A 12,182-nucleotide genomic window follows, 5' to 3' on the forward strand; every position below is an offset into this window, starting at 1 on the left:
GGCACGGTCTTCAAGCAGCCATCAATCATCTGGACTGGTCTCCCATCTCTACCGCCTGACATCAACTCATCCTGGGAATTCTTCCAAAGTAAATTGCTCTCTCTCATGCACAGATTTATCCCATCTCGTCTTCAGTTGTCATCCCCTTCCTCCCGTCCATGGTACACGGATTCTTGTGGTGAGGCTGTTGCCCAGAAACAACTTGCATTCGTCTCCTGGAAAGCAAATCCAATGGAAGGAAATCTCATTTCCTTTCACAAAGCCCGAAACAAGTGTGTGTCCACCCTCAGGAGAGCCAGGAAACAATATCTCTCCGTTCTCAAGACCGAACTCTCTTATCTGTCTCCCTCTTCCAAATCCTGGTGGCGTCTGGTCAAATCTGTTTCTGGTGTTTGTTCCCCCTCCATCCCCTCCCTCGCCTCAAACGGCTACACGGCTGACTCTGCACGTGAAAAAGCTGAATGCCTCAACTCTGTGTTTGCCTCTAAATCTTGTGTCCCAAACCCATCCCTCTCTGTACCCACCGTACCCAGTCGTACCCAGCTGCTCCTGGACTCTGTGTCCTTTCCTCCTGACAAGGTGGAAAAGTTTCTGTCAACCCTCGACTCTGATTCTGCAACTGGACCTGACGGCATCAGCCCATGGGTCCTAAAATCCTGTTCTTCCGCTCTTTCACTCCCTCTCTCTGTTCTCTTCACCCTCTCTTTTGCTCAATGTCATCTGCCATCTGCTTGGAAATCAGCCAACATCACCGCTTTGCACAAAAAAGGTGCAAAAACAGATCCCAGCAACTACAGACCAATCAGCCTTCTCCCAATTATCAGCAAAGTCATGGAATCCATCATTGCTTCAGATATGAAATCTTTCCTCTTCTTCAATGGCTTGATCTCTGATCATCAATTTGGTTTCAGACCTGGTCACTCTACTCTGGACATGCTGCTTCTGCTTTCTCAACAATGGATGGAGGTCCTCAATGCCAAACAGGAAATTAGAGCCGTCTCCCTTGACATATCACATGCCTTCGATACGGTCTGGCACCCCGCTCTGCTCACCAAACTCTCCTCCTTTGGTATACATGGAAATCTCCACGCATGGCTGGCGGACTTCCTCTCTAGTCGTAGTGAACGTGTGGCCCTGAATGGGTTTCTCTCATCTCCTCTTCCTGTTCAGGCTGGAGTTCCCCAAGGCAGTGTTCTGGGCCCTGTGCTTTTTCTGGTCTTCATCAATGATCTCTCTGACTCTCTTGAAAATCCTCTCTATCTCTTTGCTGATGACTCTACTCTCTGTCGCTCCATTCCTCATCCCTCAGATCGGCAGTCTGCAGCCTCCTCACTGTCTGCAGACCTGGACAAAATCACAGACTGGGCAAACAAGTGGAACATGTCTTTCAATCCTGACAAATCTCACACTCTTACGATGTCTCACCGAAAAGACCGACTGGACAACCCTCCCATCCACTTTCTGAATAATCCTCTCCAAGAAGTTCTGTCACTCAAGCTTTTGGGTCTCACTATCTGCCATGATCTTTCCTGGGAAAACCACATTTCAAATCTGGCCTCCAAAGCCAGTCGCCGACTGGGCATCCTCCGTCGTGCGAAGTCCTTCCTTGGCACACCTGAGCTCCTCACCACATACAAGGCTTTCATCCACAGCTCAATGAAATACTGCTCTCCCCTCTGGGCTGGTGCTCCTGACTCGCACCGAGCTCGTCTTCACGCTGTTGAAACCAAAGCGTTCAGAATCATTGGAATCTCCCGCGATGAAGCTAACTCCAAGGGCCTTTCACTCACTCACCGCAGGCAGGTTGGTGGTCTTTCCGTCTTCTACCAACTCCTCTCTTCTACCGACTCCTCTCCGGCCTTGCCCCCCCCAGCTCTCTCTGGGCTCTGTCCCCCAAATATTCCTACAGGTCACACAAGATCTGTCTGCAACCCTCTTATGGTTAAACTGCCAAAATCAAGACTCTCTGCTCACCTTCACTCTTTCATTCCTCTTTTCTCCCGCCTCTGGAACAAACTCCCTCACTCTCTTCAATCCCGCTCCACCCTCCAGGTCTTTAAAACAGCTGTTCACCACCATCTCTTATCTTTCCCCATCCAAAACCTTGATCTTTTCTGCCCCCACTAATTTCACCCCAAATCCACTTTTTTGAAATACCAACTTCTGTCCTAGAAGTCCTTGGTGTCCTTGTGTTTTATACTTCTCCCACCCCCCCCCCTCCCCCCTTCCCACGCCTCCTCCCCCCAAGCCCTCTCCCTCCCACACATCTCCCTGCTCTCAAATGTTATGTTTGTGTGCTTCCCCTTCTCTCCCCATCTTGTCTTCCGCTCCCTCTTTTTATATATTTTGTTTGTCTGGTTGATTTGTTTGTGAAATAAATGTTAGCTCTTTCACGAGCCTCGATTCAGTATACAAAAAAAGAAAAAAAAGAAAGTTGACATCTTGTGACAGACTGACGCAGCAATTCAATATTATTCATAAAAGGGCAAAGGTTATGTTTAGTGATGAGTGCTGTTTACCTCAATTCTTCGCCATTCGATGTTTACTTTTGGAGTGATGCTAATCCACATTATGTTGAAGAAGTGCAAGACCATCCATCACATGTTCTGGCTTGGGTGGCATTATCTGCCCACCACCACATTGGTCCTTACTTTTTTTGATGCGTCGGTCAACCTGCAGTCATATCTGCATATGTTGGAGAATTGCCTCACATCTGAACTTGAATGACATGGACTAGCCCATGAGATATATTTCCAGCAGGGTGGGGCACCTGTGCATCATGCATGTGTGATACGAAATTACGTGAATAATTTTTTTTCCCAACCATTGAATTGGCAGGTCTTTGTGAAAACATCTGTGGCCACCGCGCAGTCCTGACCTGTCCACTTGTGACAATGCTCTGTAGGGGTACGTCAATGCTTAAAAAAAGGTTGGAGAACATCGCATGGCATCTGCTGATGAACTGAAAACGCATTCAGGAAGCATTTGGCACCACAACACATAGTGTTTTGCGTCGGTTTTCACACCGCACGTGGAGAAAAGTTATCTTGTGCCGTGACAATGGCAGACGTAATAAGGATGCACTCGATGTCTAAGGAGGCATTGTAAATGTTGCATTACTGTAATGTTATTATGACTCTTGTTATTATGTATTACTGTCATATGTTATTATTCCTGAGGCTTATGGCTCACACTAACAACAACAACAGGCATTTTAAGGCCATTTTCCCTGCAAGAGCAGGGGTTAGCCTTGCGGTCCCCATGACAATCTTCTCCATTTTGCCCTATTTTCTGCATCTCCCCTTGTTAACCCCCTTGCCCGCATTTCTTCTTCGACCATCTTTAGCCAAGTCTTTCTCGATCTTCCCCGTCCTCTACTTCCTTTGACATTCATTTCCATCACTCTTCTCAACCGGTCACTTTCATCCTTCCTCAACACATGACCAAAACATCTCAACCTGTTTCTCTTCACAGCATCCATCACAGGCTTTATTCCTATCATCTTTCGCAATTCATCATTTGTCTTCCTCTCTCTCAACGATCCTCCGCACATTCACCGAACCATTTGCATTTCCGCCCTTTCCAGCCTTCGTTGCTGCTCTACATTCATTACCCATGTCTCGCTCCCATAAATCATAACACTTCTCACACATGCACCATACACCTTTCCCTTCAGCTTCAACGACACTCCCCTCCTCGTCAGCACGCCACTCAGTTCCCGAAACTTCTTCCATGCACATCTCACTCAAGCAACCGTTGCCGAGTCTGATCCACCTTCTCCATTCAGCATGTCTCCTAGGTAACAAAATGTTTTCACACCTTCCAGCTTCACGCCGTCTCCAAGATCCAACTCAACATTTCCTCCATCTGCAGCTCCCTCTGTGCTCACACTGGTAGATGGTATAAACAAATCTTGTATAAACAGCTAAAACGGTGTCCTGGTACTTATGGCTCACCCTGTAGATGGACTCAAATATAAAATCCTTGACAAAAGCAACCTTATAGAAGAAGCATCAGACCCAACCTTTTGTCTTTATGACAAAAGCATATTACAATGCATGTGAAAAAAAAGAAGAAGAAAAAGACTATCTTGCGATTTTTCATAATATCATAGCAGCAAGATGCGCTTGTATCATTTTGGATCAACGTACCAAGCACAGCAACGCCATGCCGATGAGCTGCGTTGATCCAGCCAGGAGGAGGTATGCTGACAAAATGGTGACTAAAGTATACGAACAGGTCAAGCTGCTGCCAGTGGTAAAATGTATATGGGTCGTTCGTCGAAAGACCCTGTACAAACCTGCGATGAGAATTCATACAAGTTGCTTTTGAGATGCATAAAAATCTCGGTGCCAAAACCTTGTTGTATAAACCACCGTTTAGAGGCCATTTTTACCCGCAAAGCGGGGGTTGGCCTTTTCGGGGACCGTGGTAGTTGTTGTTTTTTTGGTCCCCTTTTTGAAGCAATGTTTCCAGCAAAGTTGGAAAATGAGTTATAGGTCATGTGATGCCATGCAAATTGTGTTGGTACAAATAAACAAAGGCATATGGATGATGATGATGAAATGATGATGAAAAATGAAAAATGATGAAAGGATGATGTCATCTATCTATAATTCCAGTAATCTCTGTCTGTCTGTACGTTTGTCTGTGACCGCTGTTTCTCGACAACCACGGGTCCGATATACTTTTAACTTGCCAGGTATATTGCTGGGGACCCGAGGATGTGCCTTTTCAAGGTTTCATATTAATCGGACAATTACTTACCGAGCTATGTCCAAAAAACGATTCAACCAATCAGAGAGCAGCGAACGATCGCGTGTGCCGAACGTGGCGGGCACACTCTGCCTCGGATGGCACATTTGAGAGCGTATTCATTTATTTCACGTTTGCAAACTATGTTGGCGTTAAACTATGTTTTACAACTAATAAAAACGAATTTGCGATTCATTCGCTTTCCTGCGCGTTTGTGCACGCGATGGCGATTTCTTTACCAAACTCCGGAAGCCGTTCGCTTTGGACCAAACCATTGCATGTAAATAGAGGGGGGGGATTGTCACCACTCGCAAGCCGTTCGCTTTGGACCAAACCATTTCATGTAAATAGAGGGGGGGGATATAATTTTAGATATAGATATAGTACGGGCATGCCCTAGTAATAAGCAATACAAGCAACTGCCATGGTCTCAAAGCACCGAGCACAATCGCAAAGATGAGGGTAAGAGGGCTTTGCACCTGTCCTCCTGGTATCCCCCTTTCATGTCATGGCACAGCAAGGTTCGCGGACCAGCACGACTTAGCTCAGGTCGCCGGGAGGCAATTGGAATAAAGGCTATCAACAATGGGTCCACATCATCTTGCCGCCAGTCGAGCAGTTCCTTTAAGGAATGTAATGGACCTGCCACAGGCTCAGGTTGCCACTCTGAGAGATGAGAAAAATGACAAGGGTTAAAGAATCATACTACAGTACTGTATATATGGTATACAACTTGGAGTGTGTGCATGTGCATGTGTTTGACTTGTGTGCACTCCTAAACCACTGGATAAAATTTGGTGGTTGTACTTGTGTTGTACTTGGGGATTTAGAATAGGTACACTGTATCCCTGCGCATCATAAGAGCGTGACCAAGGGTAGGCGTCAGGAAGGGCATCTGGCCATAAAAACATTGCCTCAAACAGGGAACCATGATTGTCATGGGGCCCGCAAGGCTAACCCCCGCTCGAGCGGGGAAAATGGCCTTAAAACGATCATTCATTCATTCACTTGTGTTGTGGGGTGTGCTCGGGAAGGACTTAAGTCTTGAGGCATTAAAAAAATTGTTGCAGGTGTTCGGGAAGGTGTGGGGATGTGAGGGACGACGCAAATTCTGTCTGTAAATGCACATCATGTGCGAGTGTATTACAAGTCCCAGCAGTTTACAGTATTATAATTATACAACCTTCCAGAATTGATGAAAACCTTACAGAATCAACAAGCATTCTGAGTATTGCACTGCAATACATGTCAGCCTACCGGCAGTCTGTCGTCCGGAAAACTGTTGGGGAAATTACCAAAGTTCAAAGTGCCATAACTTTGTCAAAAATGATCGAAACGTCGTGAAGTTCGAACGTGATCTGTAACTTATCATGAGGAAACCATGTACCAAGTTAGAAATCATTAGCATTAAGAGTTTAGAAAAAAAGTCCGGAAAACTGTTCTTTGCGTGACGGACTGACAGACGGACAGACGGAGGGACGGAGTGTAAACCTATAATCCCCTCCGGTGTACACCGGTAGGGGACTAATAACTACTTGGCCAGTTTACATACCTGTTGTGTATTGTACGCACTCCTCCTATACTGCTGGACGAAACATGTTGAAATGTGATGGTTTTATTCTGGGTGTGCAAGGGAACACACTCCTGATTGGGGATGGCCACCTCCAACTTGGATTTTAATTTTATGTGAAAATGGGGGATTGTCACAAGTGGGTGAATTATCATACTTGCTAATGCACTCCTGCACCACTGGACAGAATCACGTGAAAACTGGATGTTGTTGCTACAAAATAAATCAAATTCCAAGAAGTTGTACAACGCAAAATAAAGTTGACCCTCCATCCCTCTACCCCACTTCACACACATCCTCTCCACCATCCAATCCTCCTCCTCCTCCTCCTCCTCCTCCTCCACCACCCTCTTATCACTCCCGTAAGGAGGGGGTGTTTCTAGTAACGATAACTCGAGCAGTATGTTGGGGTTTGTTTCTAACTTGTATGCACTCCTGAACCGCAAGACAGAAGGAGTTGAAGCTTGTAGTTATACTGGGGGTGTGGTGAGAGGCCCTACTTAGTGGGAAACGGGAGCGACCCTACTTTGGGGGGAGGGCTAGTGCCCGTACTTTGCGGGAGGGAGGGAGCGGTAGCGACCTTACTTTGCGGGGGGCAGGAGGGGCACGACCCTACATTGGGGAGAGGGGTAGTGCTAGTGCCTGTACTTGGCAGGAGGGAGGGAGTGGGAGCGACCCTACTTTGGGGGGAGGGATAGTGCCTGTACTTGGCGGGAGGGAGGGAGTAGGAGCGATCCTACTTGTAGGGGGGAGGTGGTGGGGGGAGGGGATGGTTCGGAGGAGTGATCCTACTTGGCGCTATGCAACCCTACTTGGTTGGGGGTGTGGGTGGCTGGAGCAACGCTACTTAATTGGGAATGGTACGAAGCAACTCTACCTGTTGGGGGGTGTGTAGTTGCTGTGAGTGGAGGGGAGTAGGGATGTAGCTTGTGGGAGGGGAGGGGGAATGTAGTTGGGGGGAGGGGAGGAGAGATGGTAGTTGGAGTGAGGAGAGGATGGCGCAGTTGGCGGGAATGAAGGAGGGATGTAGTTGGCACAGGGGTATAGTTGGCAGGAGTAGACGGGGTGTGTAGTTGGTGGGAGGGGAGGGGGTTATAGTTGGCAGGAGTGGACAGGGTGTGTAGTTGGTGGGAGGGGAGGGGGTTATAGTTGGCAGGAGTGGACGGGGTGTGTAGTTGGTGGGAGGAGAGGGGAGATGGGAGGGGAGGGTGTGTAGTTGGTGGGAGGGGAGATGCAGTTGACGGGAGGGCGTGCAATTGGCTGGAGGCGAGCTGTAGTGTACCTGTAGTTAGCAAGGGGTAAAGTAAAGTGGTTTCAAAATGACAAGTTTTTATTTGTATTTACGTCTACACAAAATAGCAATCCTGCATTTTAGATGTCAAAATTATTTCCGGGTGTCTAAATCATCTCAATGGTTATCCTGACACAGATAATAATATTTTCAACTATCAAAACTCACAACATCCTCTTTTGAAGATAGTATTCAACAAAAAATAAATTTTGGTTAAGCGTCAAAGCCGCCAATATATTTTGACATTATTTTCCAATGGTTGCAATTCCCGCATCGCCACATGCAGCTGTCAATGCCTTGGTGTGCCCATCATCGCCTGGGTGTGCCTGTCAATGCCTGGGTGTGCCCGTCAATGCCTGGGTGTGCCCGTCAATGCCTGGGTGTGCCTGTCAATGCCTGGGTGTGCCCGTCAACGCCTGGGTGTGCCAGTCAACGCCTGGGTGTGCCAGTCAACGCCTGGGTATGCAGTAACTCGGCACATGTTGTTAACAATGCGCGCAGTTGTACGTGCTGGTGAGGAGTCCTCATTTGACCAGGAAGTCTATATGACACCAACGTTGATAACATAAACGAATGTCATAACGCGGCCGTGATACAGGACACACCTGTCAAAATTTCGTGACGTGTCAACTAAATATATTTTTGAAGACTACCTTCAAAAGAGGATGTAATGAGTTTTGATCATTGAAAATATTGTTATCTGTGTCAGGATAACCATTTAAATTATGTAGACCCTTAAAATGCAGGATTGCCCACAAAATGATGATACGCACGCGCAGAGTGAACCAGGTATGACACAATACACACAACAAGCACATTGCAATTCCATCAACACCTGGATCTGAGCTGCGCTTCGCAATTACTGGCTGAAGTACTTTTGGCTCTTCTTTTCCAACTTCGACGTCCGCCATCTCTTCAATAGTCATCAGATGTTGCTCGCATCGCTGAAAATCTAATGATTGGCCCATATAGATCTACAGCTTTTCGGAAACGTGCGAACTTTATCTCCAGAGCCCATTTTCCGTTCCTGTGCTTATCTGTTATTTAACCTGCACCGAGACTTCCGAAAGAAAATGCAAGCAACTTTCAGCGTATACACCGCCCGAGAAACTCAGCACGATCCCACTGCCGCCGGTTCATTTAAGACAGCATTATGACCACAACCACGAAGAGGAGGAAGAATTTTTTGATAGAGGTGGTCATTCGGCCCATCATGCCTGTGCTACACCACACCAGATTAAATTAATGCATCAAACCTGCAACTTAATGTTTCACTTCAAGGGGATATTATGTACGCAAATAAAATTAATATTCAAACCTAAACTTTTATTCTTATTATTACCGGATGTCTCGTACATATTTTAAATACTTGGGCGATGTGGGGGGGAAAAGGTAGTTGTATGCGCGCAGTTGTACGTGCTGGTGAGGAGTCCTCATTTGACCAGGAAGTCTATATGACACCAACGTTGACAACATAAACGATTGTCACAACGCGGCCGTGATACAGGACACACCTGTCAAAATTTCGTGACGTGTCAACGAAATATATTTTTGAAGACTACCTTCAAAAGAGGATGTTGTAGCGGTTACCTTCTTCGCATGTCGCGGTTAACTTATTCGCATGTCACGGTTAACTTATTCGCATGTGGCGGTTACCTTATTTGCATGTAGCGGTTACCATATTTGGTCATAATCCACGTGCACGGGCCTGTGGGGCTTTTGGTTGTGTGGACGTGACGCACGCGCGGTTGTTGGAGCCACGCCCTCCGAAGAGGGTTTTGGCTTTATAAAAGCTGTACGACTTCCGTTCGTGATCAGTGTGCTGGAGATTTCTGTACGAATAAACGAGCTTCGAACCCTACGAAATGGCCTCGTCTTCTCGCCTTCCGCAACTCCTAAACTGGTGACTCCGGCTGCCCCCGAACGGATTCGGGGGCTGCAAACGAACACGGCAAGCGTGCCCTGGCCAGGGAAGCCACCTAAACTGGTGACCCCGGCTTCTCCCGAACGGATTCGGGCACAGTTTAAACGCAGTTTCGATCGAACTGCCGGAGTTTCGGAAACGACGAGCGGCCATGTGGTTCGCGCACCGCGCTCGGCTCCTCTACGACCAGAGGGGCGAGCCTGCTCCAGGACCCTCCGAAGGAACGCAGTTAAGAGATGTGGGTGGCACTGCTGCTCATCTCTTGCGCGCGCACTGACGTTGGCGGCACGGCTGCTTCGTTACCTTCGCGTGCACTGCTGCTCGCAACTCGCGCAACTACTACTCCTACTCTGAAACCTTGGGAGGCCCGCGAGGAACCTCGGCAGCCTCCCCCGAGACCTTGACCAGCCCCTCGGTCGGCTCAACCTCACGGCGGCGTTTTTTCACGCGTACCGAGGCCGAGCACTGCTCGAGCCTTCTCGGCACTGCCGAGCGCGCCTGCGAACTACGTACATGCCCGTGAGAGTGCATTCTGGGGGGGGGGGCGCATGTCGCGGTTACCTTATTCGCATGTCGCGGTTAACTTATTCGCATGTCGTGGTTAACTTATTCGCATGTGGCGGTTACCTTATTTGCATGTAGCGGTTACCTTATTTGGTCATAATCCACGTGCACGGGCCTGTGGGGCTTTTGGTTGTGTGGACGTGATGCACGCGCGGTTGTTGGAGCCACGCCCTCCGAAGAGGGTTTTGGCTTTATAAAAGCTGTATGACTTCCGTTCGCGATCAGTGTGCTGGAGATTTCTGTACGAATAAACGAGCTTCGAACCATACGAAATGGCCTCGTCTTCTCGCCTTCCGCAACTCCTAAAATGTAATAATTTTTGATCATTGAAAATATTGTTGTCTGTCAGGATAACATGTTATATCCGCCTTCCGGTTTAATCCCATGCAATACATAACATCTCCCCCATCGATGTATGACCCACAGAAGAGAAGTACATCCCACAGAAGATATCAGAGCAATCAAAGACGCCCCTGCTCCGACAAATATTACTGAACCCCACAACGCTGTTGCAGCACCACCAGTGGAGCCGTGTGGCGGCTTTGCACCACTCCCTGAGGCTGAACCCCATAATGCTGTTGCAGCACCACCAGTGGAGCCGTGTGGCAGCTTTGCACCCCGGCGATCATCCAGAGTTCGAAAGGCGCCTACTCGCCTTGACTTGTAGCTAATATTCTTGTATGCATTTTGCATTCGATTTTCAATTTCAATTCAATTTTCGCATTCAATTTTGCATTTGCAATTTCGCAATTTTGTATGTCTGTATTTTTAAAATGTATTGGTATGCTTTTCACTGTTATTTTCACATTGGTATTTTCACTGCTAATGGGAGGGGGGGAGATGTTATGTATTGCATGGGATTAAACTGGAAGGCGGATATAAAGGAGGCGGGGCATACGGCTTGGCAGAGGAAGCTGGGCCTACGCTGGGCGCTTGTGGTTTTCCCAGCTGCGCAATAAACGACCGATGGTGCACTCAAACTGTCTTCCCAGCCTGATACATTACAGCTGTGTTGCTATTTGAAGAAAGGAAAGGAAAGGGATGGAGGAGCAGCATACTCCGGATGACAGATTTAAGAAGACACCACCAGGTGCACAGAATGTCCTGTAATGTATCAGGCTGGGAAGACAGTTTGAGTGCACCATCGGTCGTTTATTGTGCAGCCGGGAAAACCACAAGCGCCCAGCGTAAGCCCAGCTTCCTCTGCCAAGCCGTATGCCCCGCCTCCTTTATATCCGCCTTCCGGTTTAATCCCATGCAATACATATCTCCCCCACCCCCCCCCCCCCTCCCATTAGCAGTGAAAATACCAATGTGAAAATAACAGTGAAAAGCATACCAATGCATACAAAAATACAGACATACAAAATTGCGAAATTGCAAATGCAAAATTGAATGCGAAAATTGAATTGAAATTGAAAATCGAATGCAAAATGCATACAAGAATATTAGCTACAAGTCAAGGCGAGAAGGCGCCTTTCGAACTCTGGATGATCGTCGGGGTGCAAAGCTGCCACACGGCTCCACTGGTGGTGCTGCAACAGCATTATGGGATACAGCCTTAGGGAGTGGTGCAAAGCCGCCACACGGCTCCACTGGTGGTGCTGCAACAGCGTTATGGGGTTCAGCCTCAGGGAGTGGTGCAGTACTATCTGCGGCAACAATGTCGCTGTTCACAGGTTCAGGAAGTGGCGAGATATCAGGAAGGGCGGAAGCGAAGAGCGTTGTTTTTTTTGTTTACGGGCGTACGGGCGTACGGGCGGGGTAGAGCGTACGGGTAGCGTTTTTTTTTTTTTTTGGCAAGGAACGGGCACCCACGTAAGGGCATGCCCTAGTTTTTGAAAATGACAGGATCACAGGACCGATACCGGACATGATCAAGGTGCCTCCGGACGACTCGATTGTCCTCTAGTTTGATAACGTAGGACAACGGTCCCTCATTTTTGTGAACCCGCCCTGGTAACCAAACCATTCCGCGACCAAAGTTTCTCACAAACACCGGGTCCCCGACCTTTATAGAGCGCTGTACAGCATGTTTGTCATGGTGAAGTCTCTGTTTCCACTGATTTTGATGCACA

The 12,182-nt window shown here is 47.9% G+C and overlaps 1 protein-coding gene across 2 annotated transcripts in view; it reads right to left on the reverse strand.

The window, feature by feature from the left end:
• Positions 1 to 12,182, reverse strand: part of ENGASE (endo-beta-N-acetylglucosaminidase) — a 96,263-nt gene that overhangs the window by 63,043 nt on the left and 21,038 nt on the right. Inside the window, exons 1-3 of one of the 2 annotated variants that reach the window (XM_068115566.2) lie at positions 8,452 to 8,729; positions 5,235 to 5,421; positions 4,152 to 4,300 (exon numbers count right to left, since the gene is read on the reverse strand). In XM_068115566.2, the coding sequence (XP_067971667.1) occupies positions 4,152 to 4,300; positions 5,235 to 5,421; positions 8,452 to 8,584 (469 nt within the window). In that variant the 5' untranslated portion in view covers positions 8,585 to 8,729. Of the gene's footprint in view, positions 1 to 4,151; positions 4,301 to 5,234; positions 5,422 to 8,451; positions 8,730 to 12,182 lie in introns of those variants that run through there. The other variant, XM_068115567.2, reaches the window with a different exon arrangement.

The sequence above is a fragment of the Myxine glutinosa genome, chromosome 5 (genome assembly GCF_964187855.1).
Source record: "Myxine glutinosa chromosome 5, kmMyxGlut1.1, whole genome shotgun sequence".
NCBI lineage: Eukaryota > Metazoa > Chordata > Myxini > Myxiniformes > Myxinidae > Myxine > Myxine glutinosa.